Here is a 23,021-nt window from a genome sequence, read left to right on the forward strand (position 1 = left end):
TGATTTTCTCAAAGTCTGCCTTTCATCTAAAACTGGCTGCCTAAGATGCTTACAATTAAAAAAAAAAACCCCAAGAACTAAGGAACAGGTGTGCATAAGGCTCTTTATGGCAGTCCATATTCCAGGCTCTGCCCTTTGAAGAGGGGGCAGAAGGAGCTGAAGGGTTGACTCAGGCACTGGCTGAAAATAAATACGTCAACCCATGGAAGCAGCCCTTTCCTTGGCTTGGTCCCTTCCTCACAGAAGCTGGACTGCAATCTCAGATGGAAAACCTCTGATTTAGAGCACAAGAAAATATAGTGGCAGCCACCGCTTAGTTTTGATTAAAGGTGCAATGCTTGTGCTTTTTGTTCCAGTACTTGTAAATATCATAACCATTAAGTACCAACAGCTACTAATAATGCCCATTTTCCAAATGTGTGGTAGTCACTGAAAGTGCCACTTGTTAATTAAACCTGTAACTTCAAGTACAATTACTGCTTGGCAATAACTGTTGTGTTTTGAAATGAATGCAAACTATTTGTTAGGTTTTTTAGAATGCATAACATGCAATTTTAGACTACATAAAGCACTAAACTGAAACACAAAATACTTTCAGGATGAAATTCCTACTCTGCAATATATTTACTGCCCACATCTGCCCTCTAGCGAAGCTGCACACAATAAACAAGTAGCACAGAAGGGGGGGGGGGGGGAATTGTGAATAAAATCCCTGTCACATTGAAGCTGATGCAAGCTGTGTCCATTTTTTGAATATGTAAAGAGCGTTTCTAAATAGAAAATGCTGCCTTTTGTCTCTTAATTTATTCAGTAGGAAAATGATTCCATTTCTGAATGGCTATAAGCTAACCTGTAGTGAAGATGACAATTCTCAAAAGGTGATAACTATGCAGTCCATCATTTGCAAATCTTCTCTAATGATTTTTCCTAGCAGAATGACAGCAAAAAAAAATGAAGGGGCTCAGTTCTCCTATGTAACAAAATAAAATAAAAAATTCCTTCCAGTAGCACCTTACAGACCAACTAAGTTTGTTCTTGGTATGAGCTTTCGTGTGCATGCACACTTCTTCAGATACACTGAGACGGAAGTCTCCATGGTTTTAAGTTTGGTGATTAGTTGCAATTCAGCCACTTCTCTTTCCAGTCTATTTCTGAAATTCCTTTGTATTAAGACAGCTACTTTGAGATCTTTTATAGAATGTCCTGGGAGATTGAAGTGTTCTCCTACTGGTTTCTCTGTCTTGTGATTCCTGGTATCAGATTTATGTCCATTTATCCTTTGGCATAGGGTTTGGCCATCTAGAACAGATTTGGGGAGGGCATGTAGCCTTTCAAGGAGAAATGTCAATTCAAAGAAACCCCACTAGATATTAGGGCATTCTCAGAGCTATGCAGAATGTACATGTCCTCCCCAAACTTACGTTTTCCCAAAAGGACAATGATACAATTTCATATTCTAATAATTTTAAATTATGCTGATGTTTACAAAATGAATGATGCATTTTATAGAATAATTTAAGGCAAGTAAAGTATTGGCTATCACAAAGCTTTTGTGAACTAGTAATAATGGGAAAGGTCACTTAAAGTTGCAGCCTACATATTCAAATGTATATTTTGTATTTTTGCATCTTTTTAATCAACACTGGAGTGGTTACCTACAGTGACATTTTCATAGAGATGAAAACATTATTAAATGTTTTGGAAAAATTAAAGCCAATCACATGCATCCTTCAAGAACAAAGAAGCAGGGAAAAGAATCAATCACGTTCTTCATAGCAAAAGCTATACTGTTTTACCTTGACTTCAAGTAGCAGCACAAAGCTGATGATAGGTTCACTATTAATACCCAAGGTTATATAAAATAATTTAAATGCAGAACATATTTAAAGCAAGCAATGTATGTGATACAGCTTCTAACAAAGGGTAACAGGTAGCCATGATAGCCCATAAGAAAAAAGAAAACAAAATCCATATGATTTATTAGAACAAACAAAATGTCACAAAATATACAAGCTTTTGAGTTCTCCGACAGCCTAGATATTAAAAAAGAGAAGAAAAACAAAGATGGTTTGTTGTCAAGCCATCCATGTCTGCTCCCTCCTCCCACACTCTTGTATTTTAACCATCTAGCCAGTTGAAGATTTCTGGAGTAACTGCAAGCTTGCAGCCTACTTCATGACATTTTGGTTGGCCTAATTAGCCAATGGAGTTTCTAACAAGCCCTGATTTATCATTTATGGTGAGGCTTCATGTTTACAGGTGGTTAACATCAGTACAAGTTAAGGGCAGATTTGTGGAGCATCTACCCTTCTGTATCCCAAATATAAGGAAAATATGCTACCGTTCAATCAAAATATGAGAAAGTTTCAATTTTGGCTGTACAAATACTTGGCTATGAAAGAGATCAAAGTAACATATATCCTGTTAAACGCTGCAATGAACAACACACCAGGCCAAGCAATAAACTATTTTTCTAAAAACGTTTACACAGAGATTCCTTGCAAAGAATACAACCTAGTTCAACTGGATGGTTTACTGGATTTCAGGAGTTTGCACAGGAAGGCCCCAAGCTTAAAAACTTTTCAAAATAGTCCCTTAAGATCACTCACAACTCACAAACTGTTTTGAGCAATAGCATAAAGGCCTGCAAAATCAGATCAATGGTCCTCCTAGTCCAGCAATGTACGTACACCTTAACTCTGACGGTAAGGAGACCACAAGAAAAAAAGGAAACAAATAATCTGTGTTCATAAATGAGGCTCAAAAACAAGCAAGCGAAACCTTTGCACACATAAGTTCTACCACCACAACCATTGAATGAACACACACACACACACACCAATAGGTGAGCACAAAGGCACCCTTCCCACACAGAAATACTTCTCAATAATGCAATCCCATGGCACTGGGGAGTTTTTGTGCCGTGTGTGTATTTATTCAACAACCATGTGGGTGGATCCAACTGCAGGGGTCTTACTTCCTCAGGTGGCAAATACATCAAATAAAAAAATGCTTTTTAAATGCTAGGATTTTGTATGCATTCAGGTGCTTACACACATTTTCTCCATAAAACTCATAAAAGCCCTGCAAATGTAAGGCAGCATGTGTTTATTTCCATCACACAGAACTGGAAGAAGCATAATTGCCACTCACTGATTTTTTTGTTTGTTTGTTTTTTTAATAATGCAGCTTACAGAGGACATGTGCTGCTGGCCAATGCAACTGGTATAAAGTTCTCTAAATTGTTCTTTGCTTGACGAAGGAACAGTTACTAGAATAAACTGTTTATATTAAGTATTAAAAGATTACTTTGTGAAACAGAGCCTGCTATAGTGAAGGCTTTTAATCAGTAGAGACTTTGGCCAAGATGCTGAGAAGGTCAATATTCAGAATACAGAGATCTATAACCGTAATCCCACTTCATACCCTCAGCTCTGACACATTGACTTAGGGATGGCATCAAAATTCTGCTGACTATAGTGTTGAGTCAGGAAGACAGCACATCTGCACAATTCATTTTAAAACCTTTCTCTGCCAAGGTACTAACTTTTGAGAAACTGCAACCATAGTTTGTTACCGTTTAAAGGCAAGGAACAAAACTTACAGTGGTGCCCCGCTAGACGAAAATAATTTGTTCTGCGAGTATTTTCGTCTAGCGGGTTTTTCGTCTAGCGAAGCGGCAATGCAAACCGCGGTTTTCGCTAGACGAAAAAAAAAATTCATCTTGCGAGGCAGCCCCATAGACAAATTCGTCTTGCGGGGCAGCCTTCTGCTAGACGAATACCTTCGTCTAGCGAGGCATTCGTCTAGTGGGGCACCACTGTATTCACACATGAACATATATATTTAGAAGAATTTAGATCATCTATCATCTAAAAACTCTAAAACAAGAGTTTACTATTTAACAGATTATAATCTAAACAAAATTCTTATTAAGATTAGGTTCATCAATACTTCTGACAGGAATGGTAAAGCTCAATCATGCTCAACTAAATCAGGCTTCATGGTAAAAAGCTGCCACTCTGCACAATGTTAAGAAAATGTTTTAAACAGTTTTGAAAGGGAAAGTATTTAATGGGGGATTCCAGAGTCTAGACATTTTCTTTTAAAGGCTAAAGCATAATAGCATTCAATTGAGTTTTACCACACACTTAGAGACAAGACCTAAACATTTACCTACAACTCAGTAGTTCCATGTCACATTTGTTACTCCAACACAACCGAAAGCATTGGCTTTCAGTATAGATTAAGGTCGGCGGAAAGACTTCCAAGTTGTTGCGGCTGAAGCAAACCTCAAAATGAACACAAGACAAAAAGATGAATGCTTACTGTATAGGTAACAGCTGCCACCATTCCAATAAGGGTCAAAGAACTTATAGAGAAGGACAGGGCAGCCAAACCATCTGTAAGACAAAAGGGAAATGCTTTGCTGAAATTCACATTTAGGAACATTTGTTTCCATTTTTTTTTCTTTTTTCACTGTGTGTGTCATCTTTAAAGGTAAAGGACCCCTGACAGTTAAGTCCAGTCACAAATGACTCTGGGGTTGCAGCGCTCATCTCGCTTTACTGGCCAAGGGAGCCGACGTTTGTCCGCAGTTTTTCTGGGTCATGTGGCCAGCATGACTAAGCTGCTTCTGGCGAAACCAGAGCAGTGCACGGAAACGGCGTTTACCTTCCCGCCGGAGCAGTACCTATTTATCTACTTGCACTTTGATGTGCTTTTGAACTGCTAGGTTGGAAGGAGCTGGGACCGAACAACGGGAGCTCACCCCATCACGGGGATCTGAACCGCCAACCTTCCGATCGGCAAGCCCAAGGCTCAGTGGTTTACACCACAGTGCCACCCATGCCCCTAGGAAACAGCATAAACAAATATAGAAACATATGCACAGATCAAAAAGAAAATTTCAGCTGCAAGGTTATTCTAGACACAGGACCTACAATATAAGTGCTTTTACCATTGTTCAATACACTGTAATGACAGCCTAAGTAAGCAAAACAAAGAGTACACCGTCATGAAGTTAAGAGTTTAGAAGATCAATGTCAGCAGTTGTTTCTGGCTGTGGGTTTTTGCCTTAAAATTTGGTATTCCCTGCATCTAGCCTTTCTGGGGTCATGAATGTGGTCCATGTGGGCACAGTGGAAATGTGACCAATGGGGATAGTGCCCGGGACACTGGAATGTTGAGAGTGTGACTCCTGGAAGAAACACTCTAACTTAAAAGATTCTTAAAGATGAATGGAAGAGTCTAATGAAAACTTAATGTCTTATTTGGAGTAAGGAATCGGATATACAAAATTATTCACTTCTTAGGTCTCTAACTTACGGCTGCTTCCAAGCTCTTCAAACAAAAGTTTCACTTTCTCCCATTCCGTTGTATTTTTTTGGTTGGGAATATTCAGTGGAACGAAGGCTCTATCAAGGAGGAAAAAATAAAAATGTTATCCTCTGATAGTTACCTCTCAAAATACACTACATCAAGACTACAAATGGTCTTACAATACTAGGATGGTGACAGGACGGATCCACGTTACCATGGAAATGTTTACAGCCTTCTGCACTACATTTCGGTGTTCCTAACAAAAAAAGGTTTGAAAATATTGACTCCATAGTGATTTCACAATATCTGGTGACCAAAGCAGGTCACCAGAGAGCATGAACATTTCAGAACATCAATGATTTATTGAAACTGAGCTTCACTACAGTTTGTGACAAATACAAAGGGATATTCAACTAAGGCTTACTAAGAGGAAACCTTCTGAAATCATTAACTTAAGTTACTTGCGCCCACTAATTTCAATGAGTGAGAATGGCCAACATTGGCTATCAACTAAAAACACTTAAAAAGATTATGAAGAACAAACCCTGCCCAATACCCCCTCCCAAGCTTTGAAGGCATTCCTAAATTAAATACAGAAAACAATCTACAAAGCTAAAATGAGGGAATTTTATGTCAAAGAAGTATGCACACATCTGTGTAGCACTGAAAGCAAGCATTTTAGCTGACAAACAACAGCTGCACCACCAACACCCACAGACTTTACAATAATGAGCTGCTGCTGCTAGCGAGGGAGCCTAACTTTGTCACAGCACACTTCAATCTAAGTGGCGGTACAGGGATGAGGAGAGTTTAACTATTTTAACAATATTGGAAAAGTAGCTGATGCAGCACAATGGACACTGTTACTTGAGTTCTTGAGAATACCTAGCGCACTAGAGGAATTGCTGCATCCAATGATAACCAGCAGCATCAGTATCAGTCGCTTGAATCACTGACTGATTGGACGCTCATGATCTTGGCTCATTAAAACGAAATATGAGCCTTTTGACCACCATGCAGCCTCGTCACAAAAGCAAGAAAACAAACCAGGAGGTATTCCCTTAACCAAAGCTTCCCATGTCAACTGAACCAGAAAAAAACCAGCTTCGGAACAAGCCAGGAACTTAAACCATGTATTGGAGGTAGCTTAATATCCAAAGCCAGGCAGAACTCAAATCCTTATAAGATCCCTACTGTCAAGGGTGATGATTAAAAATCATTAAGATTAGTAAATGGAAGAGAAAAGAAAAACCCTGCTCACCATTCTCTTTATGATGAGAGTACATTTCCTTTTCCATGACAGCACAAAAAGCCGTCTCGCCTCCAAGCTCAGGAGGGGGGCAGAACCTCGTCCATGCCATGACATTAAGCATGAGGTGGGTAGGCTGCAGACTACCTGCTGAACTTTGAAATAGGCAGCACCAACTTACTGCTGCACTTCGGAGGTGCTTTAAACACCTCAAAAGTTCAGTGTGAACTCCACTAGGGGAGGAGCAAGGTCTGAAAAGCAGAGATTTTGGCTGGCTACCAAGACCAAACAACCTTGGTAAATCCCTAAGCAAGACACTGTATTTTAAATACAGTGATACCCCGGGTTACGTAAGCGATCCGCCCCGGGCTGCGGTACGTAACGCGGGCGCGCGTATCACGAACGCACAAAAAAAAACAGAAGAAGCACGATTTGAGCACTTCTGCGCATGCGCGAAGTGCTCAGAACGCTTCTGTACTTGTCTGGGGAGGGGAGAAACAGACACACAAACACATGGACAGAATATGCATTAAAAATATTTAAAGGTTTCGTAAGAGGGATCAAGTGCAAGTTCAAAGCTGAAGGAGAAGCAGCAGAGAGCACATGTAAGAAACAAGAAATCTGGAGAAACAAAGAGACAGCAGGAGACATAGATTAGGGAAGAGGCAAAATTATGAAGAGCTTTAAAATGAGAATTGGTTAAATTTAGATGTATGGGGGCTGATATATGAGAGACAGGGAGTGGTCATTTCAGCAAGCTTGAAAACTACAACATGTTGTGGTATTAGAATGTACAAACATATCCACTTACCCTATTAGTAGAAGAGCAGAACAAACCAGAAGAAATCCTAGAGTATACTTGACTGCAATTTTAACCTGCTGTAAAATTAGAACAAAAAGTAAGAAAATGTAGAAACTAACAATGTCTTCAAGGTAATTCTGCCTACTGCATCTGTCTGGATGCCCCACGAAACAGATTATTTTTAAAATTATATTGAAAATTAATTTTTTTTCTCAAGGATATTGATTTCTTCCTGTATATCAATAACTTAAAGTTCATTATGAACTTTTATAAGCTCTGCAATTCAAGGACAGGATTCAACTAATGAGTCCCATCAGCTACTGCTTGCACACCGGGGTTTTCCTCTCCTCCTCCCACCCGCTCCCCGAAACTGGCTCTGGAGGGGTTGGGAGAACCCCTGGAACAGCACAATGGGGGGGGGAGTTGTTTCATCTGGAAAGCCAAAATGCTTCACTGACAGAACAATAAAAGTGTGACTTTGAATGTCCAATATGCATTAGGCATGCTGTTTCATGCAGCAAGCACATCAAATGGTACCAATCTTCTGTTGCCACTATTTCAGCACCATTTCTTTAAAAATGGGCAAAATATCTGCACTGCAGATATCTACTACCTAACAATGGAGAATGACAAAAGAAAGCTCATTACTGGAAGAGCCTTCTGGATATTTTCCAATAAATGAAAATGAAAATTTCCACAGTATTTAGGTTCTCATCAATAAAGGAGGATTACTATATTTTACTGCCAGCTGTTAATTCCTATTTTCTTGCTTAAGACAGTATATAGTTTCTTTAAACTAGAGTCTCTCTGTCCCCACCATTTAAATAGGGATGTTTTGGTCCCATTTCCTTTTTGGCTCCACAAAGGCACTGTTGTCAAGTTAAAGAGGAGAAAAACACAATAGTATTTAATGCATTAAATTATTCTCACCCTTGTTCTATAATAGCACTGATAAAATACATTCACATGCAGCTTCTAGAGAAGCACACAAACAGGTCACTCTGTGGTGGCCAAAACTGCTTTCTGTAGAAATAATTTTTGAAAGCACTTTATCAATGAAAAAATTACTGCATTAATTACTATTCTGCCTCAACAGTTACGATCACCAAGCATTTTATAGAAGTACTGTGGTTACTGATGCATCTATTCACAAACAGGCTTCATGAGCATTTATATACGCACAAGTCAATCTCCCTTCACTGACTGTGTTTAGACATAATACTAAACCATTGTTAAACATACTGTAAGAAGAGTCTTGTTGGGTCAGACCAAAGATGTATCTAGTTCAGCAGTCTGTTCTCACAATAACCAACCAGATGCCTGTGGGAAGTCCACAAACGGGACCTGAGTGCAATAGCAATCTCCTGCTTGCGATCCCTAGCAACCGGCATTCAGAGGCATATTACCTATAGCTATCATATAGCCTTTAATGGCTTTATCATGAATATATTTGTCTAATCTCCTTTTAAAGCTGTCTAAACTGGTGACCATCTCAACATCTTGTAATAGCAAATGCAATGCAGTACATTTTTGCTTCATTTTCCAATACTGCACAGGAGAGAAACTGCAGGTCTAAGCCAGCAATCTAAAACTATCTGTTGTGCAGTTGTACTTCCTTTTGCCTGTATTGAATCTTCGGATATTAAACTTCACTGTATTTTGTACTAGCTAGAGTTCACATACAGCCTTCCTTTGGCATGGCTGCAAGGAGATTAGAAACTTCCTCTTTCATTTTAGTTTAGCATGTCATTTAAATTCTAAGCTGTGGTTAATCTTAACAATGGTCAGTTGAAAACAACCAACTTCATAAACTATGTGTAAAGGGTATACAATGGGGGTTCTCAAAAAGCCAGCACAATTCTTAGCTCAGGATCTACCTGGTGAGCCTCTAAGTAGATTAATTGACAGATTAAGTCAATGCAATTCCCAATACTGGCTTCAAGCATCAGCAGTGTATTTTACTTTTAACACTGGAGAGCATTTAATAAGATTTTTTTTTCCAGCTGGCAGTAGAATAAACCAGAATCTCTTTATTCACTAGATGTCCAAGTCAAGCAATCAGAAGTCCTATAAACATCTTACTGAGCATGTGTTGCCATCATCTTCATCCTTCTCCTCGTAGTAGAAGTAGACAAAGGGGATCCATAAGAACACACAAAATAATATGATGGAATAGAGTGCTAGAAGTGAAAGGATGGAAAAATAATCATTCTCTCCAAAAATGATGTTAAAAGAACATGTTAACACAATTCAAACTCTCATTTACTACTACAATATTGGTCTACTGAGACAACACACTATATATTATACTGCAGGTTATATGAAACTCCAAGGACAAAGTACTGAAAGAAAATCTTAGAGCTGATTGCCATCTTTGCAACATCAACAAAATTAAACATCTGCCATTTAGCAGGGCTGAGCCTGTTATGTTCAACACAGCTAAGGTTACTGTAAAAGCTTTCCAACTCAATAAAACCTATGAAACTAGCCTCACAGCTTGAGGTATATGCCACAGGTGAAGTATGCTTTACATATTATATGTGCTTCAGCTCATGTGATTTATTGTGCTGTTATCTTTGCTTGGTTGCTATAACTTCTTTGCTTGTTTTTTTGGCTGTAGCCTGGTTGACCAATAAAAATTTGGTGATGATTGACAAAAGGCATGTAACTGATCTTATCAATAGTTTTAATACATATATTGTTGGTGCCTCATATGCTTTCCAGGCTCACGTGGGCAAGAGCAACCCCCCTGTTCTGAGGAGCTTAGTGAATTTAAATGGAGAGGTAAAGAGTTTGGAAACAGTGGAAAAGAGTCAAGAGTAACAAGCAAACACTGACAAGCTTGGGTCAATTCCATTTTCAAGTGTTTTATGTCATAATAGCTATGAGCAGGAAGCCTTTATCATTTGTTCTCAGACCAAAATCCTATTTTATATCTTCCCTTACCGTGTCACTATTTTGTACAAAAATTGCCAGAACTAAAAATTCAGGAATGGTAGAAAATAATTCTTTACTACAGCTCTTTACTACAACTGTCAGTATTGAACAGAAAGAGCCCTATAACTAGTACTTACTGCCACAGTCCTTTTATGCTATCAGCAAGAAACAAGAATGGTGAATTTACTCCAGAAAACGATATGTACAAATCACACAGTCAAAAGGGATCTCTTCCTTACGTTTTCTTATTGAAAAATTGCAAGTTACAAAAACAAGGCATCAGTCCAATGTTTGGCAAGTATAAAATTTGTCGCAGTGTGTTTTTTAAAGATAAACATTGGTGAGCAAACAAGAAATCCCAATATAATCATGTTGTGGTTAATATATGGAAGAAAACATGCTTTTCTCTACAGTCATTTTGGCTCACCTCTACCAAAATCTCTCCCCAAAATACACACCGAAATCGCATTCTCAAAGATCCTTCAGTGCCCATCTGACTACGAGTGTCATCTTCTACCTGTATTCTCAAAGCATCCCACCCTTCTACTTTTATTTCCAGGCAAACACATCCGTCTTTCAGCAAGAGGAATGACAATGTACTTCCTAATATCCTATCACAGCCTAAAGGTTGCAAAATGGCTTGCCAACACTTTCTTGATCTGTTAATAATACACCTACAGGCAACCTTAGACTAAAACTGAATCCAGAAAGATCCAACGACTGACCAATATGCAGTCTTTAATAATAATAAAAAGTCCTGCAGACTCATCTAAACATCAGAACTTTTTATTTAAAGATTACAGAGGAAAGCTGTCCACAAAAGTGGTCAGGCTACAGTGTCCAAATAAAAAATTGTGTGATATTCTGAGTATTCTTTTCTACCTTTTTTTGGAGGGGGGGAGTTTTGCTTTCAGGTTTATCTATGATGGGAACTATTTAGTTTGATTTACATTTAGTACCATTCATACCTTTGTATATTTTGGTAGCCATTTTGTGAAGTCATGGTTCCGCTCATACAGAATGCCTGGGCACCTGGTACCTACCTCATTAATCTGACACATTTAGAATCACTTTCTATTTATACTTAAATCATTAGCTCCATCTGGAGGTTGGTCTGTGCAACAACATCAAGCCTATAGACTACAAAATATTTCCCTCAAGATGGGGACACTTAACTTTATTATCTAAAATAAAAGTGTGTGTGATAATGCTTCTAGAGTAGGAAATATATGGCTTTCTTGAAGCAGCTTCAAGTACTCACTAGAAACTTAAGTTTTATTTCCCTTACTTGTATTCCATTATTTCAATAGCTTAAAAGCCTCAAGAGTCAGCACTTTAGAGTCTCAAAATGAATAGGCTTTCCACAACAGTTTCATATTACCAGTGAATAAAGGTGAGTGAGTACTTTACATTTCTAGCCTATTAGCTTTATGCTAGATACATTACATATCACACTGGAAAATTAGGAAGGCTTCTCCTACTAATCCACAGGTCACTCTTCTGTCTGGAGACATGCAACATATTATCTGAACAGCTATGGCTCTGACAGATCATGCAGCACACACAAGCCATCTCCCAGGTATACAGTACAAGCATTAGCAGTGAAAATATTTTCAAGTTTAGAGAAACTGGCTTTGCTAAGAATGGCAAAAGACTACGGTTCTGAATTTATCCTGCTAGGAGGGAGGATCTAGAATGGAAGATTACCTCTGTTGGGAAAACTGATTGGTTGATTGATTGATCGGTTGATTGATTATACAGGTGAAACTCAAAAAAATAGAATATTATGGAAAAGTTCATTTATGTAAGCAATTGTTTTCATTAGCTACTGGAGTTTAATATATGAGATAGACTCATGACATGCAAAGCGAGATATGTCAAGCCTTTATTTGTTATAATTGTTATAATTACGGCGTACAGCTGATGAAAACCCCAAAGTTGAGATTGTTAATTTGGGGTTCTCATCAGCTGTATGCCATAATCACCACAATTATAACAAATAAAGGCTTGACATATCTCGCTTTGCATGTCATGAGTCTATCTCATATATTAGTTTCACCTTTTAAGTTGAATTACTGAAAGAAATGAACTCTAATTTTTCGAGTTTCACCTGTATTAAACATAAGATCTCAGGGTGATTTACAAGATAAAAATACAAGATAAAATCATAAATAAATAGTTTTTTAAAAAACCACAGTAAGAAGGGAAGCCTCTTAACTTCCATCTGAAGAATGTTATGTTTAACCTTATTACATCATTTACTCCTGTAAGTAAAAAACTGTTGTGCCATGTTATGATTAAGCTGAAAGGTGAATAGAATTTAGGTAAGACATCTTTTTCCAGTAATAACCAGCAACTGACATGTAATGAATTCATAGTGCAGCAGAATATTTTTTCTTCATGTTCAGGAAGGGAACCACAGTTCTTTCATCATGCTCCCATAAAGAAACCCTATCAAAGTCACATTATGCAAACTGGAACATGTCCTTCGTTGAAGAATTCTCCCCTTACTGTGGGATGTAATTTCCTTAACTAGAAAGGGGCGTTTTATATATATAAATAAATACTTCTCCTAGCGGGGGACCAAAATGCAGACGTCTGCAAAGCAAGGCCAATATTAAATCAAGTGTGCTGATATCCAGAAGCAACTCTACTAAACTATTTAGCAGCATATGAGCAAACATCCTGCTGAGCACATGTTAGAATGAAATAACAATGTTTGAAAATATTTTTCTACGTTCTATAATTTAACATGCCATCAGCTTTTTTCTGAACTTTAGCAAAAGTAACATAAAATAATATGTCACTGCAAGCTACTACTTGGGAGGTTAATATGCCATTTCAGAAACCTCAACCAAATGACTTTAAGACTGCTATCTAGGGGAAAAGATAATTCGAATACTGCACATCAGAGATAGTCAATGTGGTGCCCTCCATATTAATGGACTACAAGTTCCATCACCCCTGACCACTGGCTATGCTGGCTTGGAGTGCTGGGAGCTGGGAGCCCAACAACATCTGGAGAGCACCACTGTGGCAACCTCCGATGTAAATTTTTTGCCTTTCCTAAATAATACCATATGGCAGCCTAATGCACTACAATTCTGAAACTAAGAGGAAAGGGAAGACACGAGTGGCAGAATTGTAGCAGTGGCCCAAAGGGGCCACAGTGAATATACCTTTATTAATCATTGAATATGCTTATAATAGAAATGTTATGGTAACCTGTTGCTTTAAGGAAACTGATGATTCTTTGCAAGAGACCTTCCCTACTGGGAAAGAAAGACAGCAAATACATCAATCACATTCATAAGCTAGAACATAAGTTTATACAAAGAACAAAGGCCTAACACAGATTCCCATGCACGCAAACTAACGAAAATGTAACAGATCGGTGAAAACCAAGGTTTAGTTAGAAATGCTTTTTGCGCATGCGTATTAGATTAGGTAATGTACATGCGTACTAAACTGAAATGAGGTAATGAAATATGATTGGTTAAATTGAAATCCTTTGTCTGAAATGTTATAAATACCCCTGCCCAGACCTTTGGGCGGGGTTGCAGTCTTTGCGAAACAATTTCCACTGTAACCCTTATTGCTTTGCAATAAAGAAAACAAAATGGACTCCTAGCTCCTTTGTCTCTGAGTTTTATTGGCATAGCTCAGAAGAAGGGCCTTTTGCCCAATGCAACAGAATTATATGTATAAAGAACCAGGTTCAATATTTGTCATTTCCAGCCAAAGGTCTCAGGAAGCAAGGCCACTCACGATCTTTTAATGAAATACTGGAAGTCTTGAAGAAAGTCACCAGATGGAGCAGGAAAAAATAGGAACAAATTGCCTCCCTTTTGCCCTGGCCAACATCAAGTTTTGAATGGAGTGGTAGCTCCACTGGTCCGCCATATGCAAAGCAATCCTATTACATCTTCTGTTAATGTTACGTTCCTCTGAACCTATCCAAAGCCTTTAGTATACCATTGATCTGCACTATCCTTGTATAATTTTGTACCAAATACAACTTGCCACGTTTCAGTCATTGCTTTTCTTATGAATTTACGTACTGGGCAAAGCATGCCAGCACTGCTACACCAATATGAATGGAACTGTTTCATTTGAATAGTTTCTTTATTAATCGTGTTGGATCCAGGGATCTCACTTTTACAGTACAGGGAGACAACTTCCTGTGATTCCACTTGTAGCCCCTGAAATCTGTTCATACCTCCAGAATGGTAGGAGAGGTGACACAGAAAGCTGGAGAGGGAAGGGGTGAAATCACTGCAAATTGTTTCACCTATAGGGATCACAGCCCCTTTGGCTAATAGAAGACCTTCAGAGAACAAAAGCATTCCTGTTCACAGGATAGCCAGGAAAAAATAATGTGAAGTAGCAGAACACAGCAAAAACCACAATTTAAAATTAAAAACTAGTATACACATGAAATACGCCACAAAACTACATGATCTGAACATAAAGGGTGTTATTTTATAATACTTACTGTAATATGCATATAATACTGTGTCTTCAATTTGCCTTGTAACATTTGGATCTGCCCAAGCCTGGAAATGTTGATAGAGGAAGAAAAACAACAATTTTACATTAACTAGCAATTTGTGTAACCTGTATACAATAACTACATTGTATACAGATCAACTTCTGCTACTTTGCATACATGTAGACGGGCTATTGAACTTGCAAGAATCACCTCAACCAATGATATTAAGACCCTTCATTCTACTTTCTCTCTCCTCTGAACAGTTGTTACAGAGATGGCAGCTGAACTTGGTATATCTTACTGAAGAAGAACCATTCAGTACGAACACGTATTACTTTTCAACCATAGTAGTTGTGATTTTGCTTAACCAAAACAATTAAATAACTTTATTTCCTTTTAAGGCTCAGTCAGAAACCCATACACATTTACAATGTAAAGCAACATGGCTTGCAGTTCCCAGATAAGTTCCCACATAATGCATGCATAAATATATTTATATGCAGTTGCTGATCAGTTGGTTGCACTGACCTCTCCAACTTTCAAATAATCTATTTTGTAATGAATCAAATGTTGCTACATTAGCAAGAACTCAATGCAATTCCATTTCTAAAGCAGTCACTATTATGACCCGAGGAGGGGTGAATAAGTCTAACAACAACAACAAATCACTCTAACCACTAGAACCCTAGAACAAATGAACAACACACGCAGTAATACTCCAAACAATGGATAAGCAATACCAATTTAAGATTAGTCACATGTGATACACAAGTTATTGTCATTTCAATAAGTTATTTCTGCCTTTTCAACAAGTAGTACCATTTCTGTTTATTCATGGTTTTAATATATACATATGGAAAACAAACACACACAAAAAGAAAGAAGTTTATATAACCCGCTGCCTTTAAAAACAACTTCAGAACATTACTGCCATTAATACTGTTTTTAACCAAACTCAGGTAATACAACATACAAAATTCAAATTCTGAATCAGTGCCAAACACTAACTGATCCTTCTGCTTCATCTCTCCTAACATGCATTACATATATGTACAAGGCTGGAAAGAGAAGCAATTGTTTTTACATCCAATGACACAGCACATTTTGTAATACAGCTGCCCTCTTCCAGTTGAAAATGTAGTTTTATGATGTTTGACATGTGGCCTGGTTCAGAGATAACATTGCTCAATCTGCTATGGTTAGGAGGCCGGAAGTTCCCTGAAAGCTCATGCCTTGTTTACCCCTCTGCTCAAGTTTGTAAGCAACTCCTTCTCCACCCTTTCATGATAGAACTAACTATAGTGCACTGCTGTGTCTGCACCAGCATTAAAATAATTACCAATAGGTAAATCAAACAGCTTCCTGGTTTCAATATTTAAGAAGCTAACGAACATTAGGGTAGCTATTGGCATGCCAATGCAGACATAACACTGCACGACAAGGTAATATTCAAAAGGGAAGGGATGAGTAAGCAGTGTGCAAGCTCAAAGGAGATGGAGCATTCACACTTGAGGGAATGCCTGATCTTCTAGCTATAGGTTAGGAGACTGAATAATAATTAGAAGATACAATATTGCCCGATCAACAGACCAATCCTGTTCATTTGTCTCAGTTGTTGGTCTCATTTTCCACAGGGCTTATCCCCTACTGTGTTTATCATTGCAGCGCACTTAGATATATTTTAAGTAGCTAGAAGGGGTAATCAATACATACCTTGAATGTCCCATTTTGGTTTTTCACATAAGAAACCAGAAAAATGTCAACTGGCAAAAGTGCTGATGTAATAAGTGCTATTGCAAGAGCAAAAATAGCTGTTATAGTAGAGATTACTTCACTTTCACGTCTGCTCTGGTACTTGCGGACATAAACCCAGCAGAATATCAGGATAACCTAAAAATAATAATACAGAAGTTACTACAACCCAGTAAAAGAGTCATATTATTGCCATAATCCTATTTCTCAATACAAAAACAAAATCCATGCAAAGGTATGTACTCTCTATGTACAGATTTTTAATTGTGTTTCTTTTGAGATTTTCCCTTTCACCAGGTCAGCATTTCATTCCCCCCCCACAAGATGCAACAATGGGTTAGAAAATTACAAAGCCATTATTTTTAAGTGTAAATTCAACACTTGAAAGGCTATAAGCCTCTATTTTAAGCAGCTTCATCTCTTATCTGAATGTTAATGTAATGAGTCAGTTCTTACAACTGGTAACTGAATACCTCAGGACTCTATTTTACCTTGTAGCAGCAAGTTTCCCATTTCCTACTAAATAGTATCTTGCTACAGGATTGTTACCAGTGAGGTAAAACACATAAGGCTACCCTGAACTCCTAAAATATTTGTAAATTTATTAACAAATTAGTAAACTTTCAGCCAAAATGAAACAAACATGATCTTACTCTAGTTCACGGTGGCTTATCCCATTGTTAACAAATCTATGATGAAACAATCACTGGTTGCCCAAGGTTAGCTAATGAGCTCCATGCTGAGTGGGCAAGGACTCAAGTCTCCCTTGTCCAAATCTAATATTCTATCCATTACAAAACTGGCTCTCACACTTGCTCTTTTGGATTGTCCAGGGTTCTACTTATTTGGTCATAGGAAGCTTTATGACTGCAGGAAGTGCTTTTTAAGGGGGTACTCAAAGGTACACAGTACCAGCATCTCATTTCTGTTGTTAAAAAGTGTGGCACTTACTGTAACAACTTCATGGTGAGTACCGGCACCTATTTATCGGGGGGGCACTGACTGCAGGTCATAAAACAGAACTGTGATATCCCAGAGACCCCAAACAAAGCCTGACCCATTCATGGGCGGTTGCCAATTCTGTCCACTAAATCCAGACTCCCCAAATCTGCTACTACCATCTATAGTGCTCCCTGCTTCTCTCTCAGATACACACACAGAGACAGACCTCTTCACATTCACAAAGGGATTGTGCATGCGTAGCCTAGTGTTTTTAAGGCACCTGTTGTGCAAACATACATCATTACATTTGTAGCAATGTAATGTTCTGTGTAGATGCTTGCCACACCGAAATGGTTAATGTAATCCTGGTATGTCCTCTCAATATTCACTGAAGATCTGTAGAGAGGTTTGGCAATAAAAAGCCATTTAACGCATGCTGAAGGGCAGAGTAGGCATCTTAGACTGTATTAGCAATGGAAATTATTGAGCCATGGGGTGCTATTTAGTTTGGACATCTGCATATATGATATACACAAGCCTTAAGCAGGTACAAAAAGTTTGTTCATCAGTTCCGCACTCCCTCATTGCAAGCCAAGGTAGGGATTAACTTATTTCATACCATCAATGCATCTGGTACTTAAAACAGGACAGGAGAAAGAAAAACAGTTCCCCCTCTCAAGACCTTACATTTCCATACTAGTATGCTCAAGTAGAAGAATTCTAGACAGTACCATTTCAAGACTGGTGGATAAATTGCATATGCTTACCAATGCAAAACAGAAACAAACAAACAAACACTCCCTTCCTATGCACATCAGAGTAAAGGGCTATAAACCAAACTCTACGTGCAAGTGTTATTATTTGCTACATGCAGCCCCCAGCAATACTGTCGTAATATCACTTTACTTTGCATAATGCCAGTCACCCCTGCTACTCTAACTTCCGGAGTAGATGACAGGATCAGTGAAGGAAGGGTGCTAAAAGGGACGCCTAACCCACCTTACACTTTAGCGAAAGGTGACTTTAACTGGGAAACCTACAGGGACACAGACACACACACACACACACACACACACACACACACACACACATATAGGGGCTCTTTCCGCACCCGCTGGAAAACAAGGAAACGATATTTGGCTATTATTGCTCGATTCTCTTCCTCCCGAGCACTTCGGCCTGCGCAGTCTTTCACTCGCTTGCTAGAAAGCAAATTCCACGGGTGAAATTTTATTTCTAAACAGCTACATTGCGCCACGTCGTTTTTCTTACGCTCCCTAAGCAACGGCGGCTGCAAGCCTATGCAAACTTAACTCGAGAGTGAGCCTGGCTTGCTTCCCAGTATACGAACAGGCGGGACAGGGTGAAAACGTGGAAACCACGGAGCCTTATATAATTCGCCTGCCCTCCTCCCTTTCTAAACTGAAAAGAGCCCTTTAAGGCGGGGGGAAGAGTCGGGCCAAGTCTTCGCCCCACTCTTCCCATGGGGCGCAAAAGCCCACAAGCTTACCAGCAAAGCGAGGCCGAAGAGGCACCAGCCCGTGACCAGGTCCGTCTCCGCGGTGAAGGCCGCCATCTTAACTTCCGGCAACAACACTGACGCTCACGGCAACGGCGCCGCCGCCGCGAGGGGGAGGAGCCTAGTGGGGCACCAAGGGGCGGGGCGAAGCGAGGCCCAAAGCAAGGGGAACCGCGTTACCGTGGGAACCGCTAAACAACACCCTGCGCCAGAAGTCTGGCGATTGCTCTTGATTGGCTGGCCCCGGTGCCGAAGGAAGCCAATGAGGGCGCGGCGGAGCAAAATCACCCACCCACGCCCAGCTGACCTTGTTGCGCGTCGATTCCCGACTGGGCAGCGTGGCGGCTGGAATTGTGGCCGCTCCTAATTAAATTAGGGTGTTGTTGTTTTTTAGGACGTTGTGGCCGCGCCTAAAGTTATGGTTTCGGGTGACTTATTAGAAAGGCGGAGGCCCGTTTTAGATTTCGGTATTGGGGAGTCATAAAGGTTCTCTGTGTAGAAAACTCAAATAGAGAGGCAGCTTCAAGAATAAAAGACACGGGGACTAGCACATGATTCGTGCATACGAAGCACGGACGTTTGCAAGTTTGCAAGGGCAATGCAAGCATTTCTGCTTCGTATCCATAGGCTGCGAAATGCCTACGTTTAGCAGTAATGCAATCCTGCGCGTCTTCTTCGGAGCAAGCCGCCCCGACCCAGCTAAATTTGCTGGCATTGCAGTTTTGGAGAGGACGCCGCAGGAACAGGCGGCTTCTGAGAACCGAAATCCCGTCTGAAGGTTTACTTGATCTAGGTCCGCTGCTCGAATTTAACTCCCGATGGGCTCACCACTCCCAGGTGTGTGCATAGGGGGTAACCCCGCAATCCCTGCCTTGCATGCATCCAACAGGGATGGGAGGTAGCAGAAACCATGTAACTTCGTAAAACGTGGACGGCGTGAGAAAGTAAAGGAGACTGAATCGTGACGTGTTGTGCAGCAGCAGCTACCTACCAGCAAAGCGACACTAAAGCACCACCTCGCGGTCGGGTCCGATACAATCGTAAACATCTCCATCTTGGCTTTCGGTTGCCTAGCCTAACAGCACCGCCCTCTCTGCCGCCATTTATATGAAGAACAGAAGAAACACGCCCGTGTAAATAGCATCAAGTCTCGCTCCTGTGTAACAGATCTGGCTTTTAGCCTTGAATTGAATCTTTAACCACGTCGGGCGGGGGGGGGGGGGGAGGTCACATGCTTCATTTCTTCCTCGGAGGAAAAAAGTCACTGCACTTAGAAAAGTAGTATGTCATGGAGAAGTTAGACCAGGTTTTCTATACAGTATTCATGGCATTTGTGGTGCAGAGGAACCTACAGTATATTCTGGCGTATAAAACTACTTTTTAATCCAGGAAAATCTTCTCAAAAGTCGGGGGTGGAAAATCTGTGGTTGAGTATATCTCAAACTCTATGTTTTAACTGGAAAAGGTGGGGGTCGTCTTATACGCCGCAATATACGGTACATGTAGTCTTAAATAGTATAGTCTGGTAACAGATAAACGACAGGAGTTTTCCTAATCCCCAAATGTTTGGGCTCCTAGTTCTTCTGTACATGTTCAGTATGACAGTTTGAAGCCACTTTTGGTCAACCTTTTCTTCTTCTTGCTTCTTAGGCCAAAAATAATTGAAGATATCCCAAATGAAAATTAAGGTCTGTACTAGGAAAGGAAGGTTGGGTGGTGTATGTATAGTAATGAACACACAGTTGAAGATATAGGACACAATAACATTAGCATGACCAGCAGTGGGAGAAGACCAAGCAGATGCTGAGTGAGTGATTAGAACCTTCAATTATTTCCAACTTTTCCTAGGTTCAGAGTGTGCAAGATTCCCATGCCAAGCATTCCAAAAGGCTGTCAGCGATCTAATCACATCAAATCTAATCATTTTAATTGACACCTCTTATTTATAGCTGTCAACTTTTCCCTTTTCTTGCCAGGAACCCTATTCAGAATAAAGAATTTCCCTTAAAAAAGGGAAAAGTTGACAGCTATAAATGAGAGGTGTCAATTAAAATGATTACTCTATACTTCTGTTAGTAACTGACAAACAGTAGCATTCTATGCCTCTCTATTCAGAAGTAAGTTCCACTGAGTTCAATAAGCAAGTTGGTATAGTTTGTTTATGAAACAAGAACAAGGTGGCAATTTTTTTAAAGGTGTACAGCACAATCCTATGCATGTTTATTCAGATATGAGTCCCCATGTTCAGTGTAAGTGTGTTCAACATGGCACCCTTAAGCACATTTAACAAGTTTCCATGGATCGCCAATTAATGCCTATGTTACTCAATGCATCGCTTTAAAAGACTGACCAACAGACCATCCTTTTATTGGTCAAAATCAGAAAATAGAATATTGTAGGTCAAACCACAGAATTCCCAAAATAAGCCAAATTCAGTCTGTTTCTCTGAGCTACTTGCTAAGGTACATGAGATCATCAGCTGGCATATACCACCAAAGATGAAAACATCTAATGCTAGCTTGATGTCATCTGCTTTTTATATGTAGTTACTACATTCTGGGTTTGACCTCTTTCCTCAAGTTGAACTTACCGATTCTATGGTGATAAGTATAATTTTACTTTTGTTCAACCAGTGCATTATTGAAGTAGGTGTTGTTCTTTGGCAGAATTGTTATGGAACTCCTTGGTTTGAGTGGGAGTTGTTCTAACACTAGGGTGACTCAGAGTTTGCTTCAAAATATGAATCATCTCAGACCTGCCATTTCAAAACCTCCTAAGCTATGCAGGTACGATTGTAAGAACTGGCCTCCGTAACCCCCAAATGGCCAAACGTTCTGCGAGAGACCACATGGGGTTCAAAAACATGCAAGATTTCAAATTACATAGATGGCTTCCTTGGGACAGCCATATAATATCAAACATGTTTTGTGACTAAAAATAGACCATTCTGCTGACATGGTGCATAATGCTAAACTTGGCTTCCCTTTGCCAGTAACCTCGGGATTCCCCCTTTCCTGTTTCCATGTCTTCATGGTTTTCTTTATAGTTATGAGTACCTTGCAAGGCTTGTTTCTCTGCTTGTCCAATTGACACCGGAATTGGAGATGGCACTATAAGGAGAAGGACTTGCAGGAAAATAGCAAAGGTTGCAATACCACAATCTCACCTTTTCCTCAAACCATCCAACAAAGTGTTGCATATTTCTCTCAATGGCACTAGGGAATATCCCTACCGGCAAAGGGTGGCATAAACCTGCTAACTCTAGACACTGTGGGGTGGGTGGGAATTCTGTGGGCTGGGAGAAAATAAGTGTAACACGATGAACCAGAATGTAGGACAATGTTAGGAAGGCCTTAGTTGCATCTCAGCAGCTCTCAAGCCATAGCACAAGCCCATCAGTTTCATTTGCTCTCACCAATGATGGCTCTGGGGTTGCAGCAAGAGTTAAGCCACCCTTCATCACCAATGTAATTGTGGATGTCATGTGCCAGTCATTGTGGAAGAAACAATGTAGATCGCAATGTAGGAACACAAGAAGCTGCCTTATACTGAGACCAGACCCTTGGTCCATCTAGTACAGAATTGTCTATATACTGACTGGCCGTGTCTCTCTCACCATCACCTGGAGCAGGGGCGTCGCTGGGGAGGGGCGGTAGGGGCGGTACGCCCCCAGTGACAGGGTGAGCAGCGGCGGGTGGGGGTGTCAAGCGGCGGCCCCTCCCGTCACTCCCACGCGCCGCCGCTCCCTCCGTCACCCCGGGAGCAGCAGCGCTGCACGGACGGGGTGCTCGCTCGGCCAAGCGAGCACCCCGTCCGTGCAGCGCTGCTCCTCCCGGGGTGACCGGTGGTGCGTGGGGAGTGGTGGGAGGTGCCGCTGCTTGACACCCCCACCCGCCGCTGCTCACCCTGCTCACCGCCGCTTGCTCCGTCGCCGTGGGAGCAGCAGCGCACAGTGTGTGCGGTGCTGCTGCTCCTGGGGCGACGGAACGAACGGCGGCAAAAGGGA

General features: G+C 40.3%; 1 protein-coding gene across 3 annotated transcripts in view; it reads right to left on the bottom strand.

The window, feature by feature from the left end:
• LMBRD1 (LMBR1 domain containing 1) overlaps positions 1 to 20,084 on the bottom strand; it is a 43,130-nt gene extending 23,046 nt beyond the window's left edge. The window contains exons 1-7 of one of the 3 annotated variants that reach the window (XM_033143219.1): positions 20,007 to 20,084; positions 16,516 to 16,692; positions 14,806 to 14,866; positions 9,456 to 9,553; positions 7,383 to 7,450; positions 5,329 to 5,417; positions 4,330 to 4,403 (exon numbers count right to left, since the gene is read on the bottom strand). In XM_033143219.1, the coding sequence (XP_032999110.1) occupies positions 4,330 to 4,403; positions 5,329 to 5,417; positions 7,383 to 7,450; positions 9,456 to 9,553; positions 14,806 to 14,866; positions 16,516 to 16,692; positions 20,007 to 20,069 (630 nt within the window). In that variant the 5' untranslated portion in view covers positions 20,070 to 20,084. Of the gene's footprint in view, positions 1 to 4,329; positions 4,404 to 5,328; positions 5,418 to 7,382; positions 7,451 to 9,455; positions 9,554 to 14,805; positions 14,867 to 16,515; positions 16,693 to 19,006; positions 19,147 to 20,006 lie in introns of those variants that run through there. The other 2 variants (XM_033143220.1, XM_033143218.1) reach the window with 2 other exon arrangements.
• Between the last annotated feature and the right edge of the window lie 2,937 nt (positions 20,085 to 23,021).

This window comes from Lacerta agilis, chromosome 3, assembly GCF_009819535.1.
Source record: "Lacerta agilis isolate rLacAgi1 chromosome 3, rLacAgi1.pri, whole genome shotgun sequence".
NCBI classification, from domain to species: Eukaryota; Metazoa; Chordata; class Lepidosauria; order Squamata; family Lacertidae; genus Lacerta; species Lacerta agilis.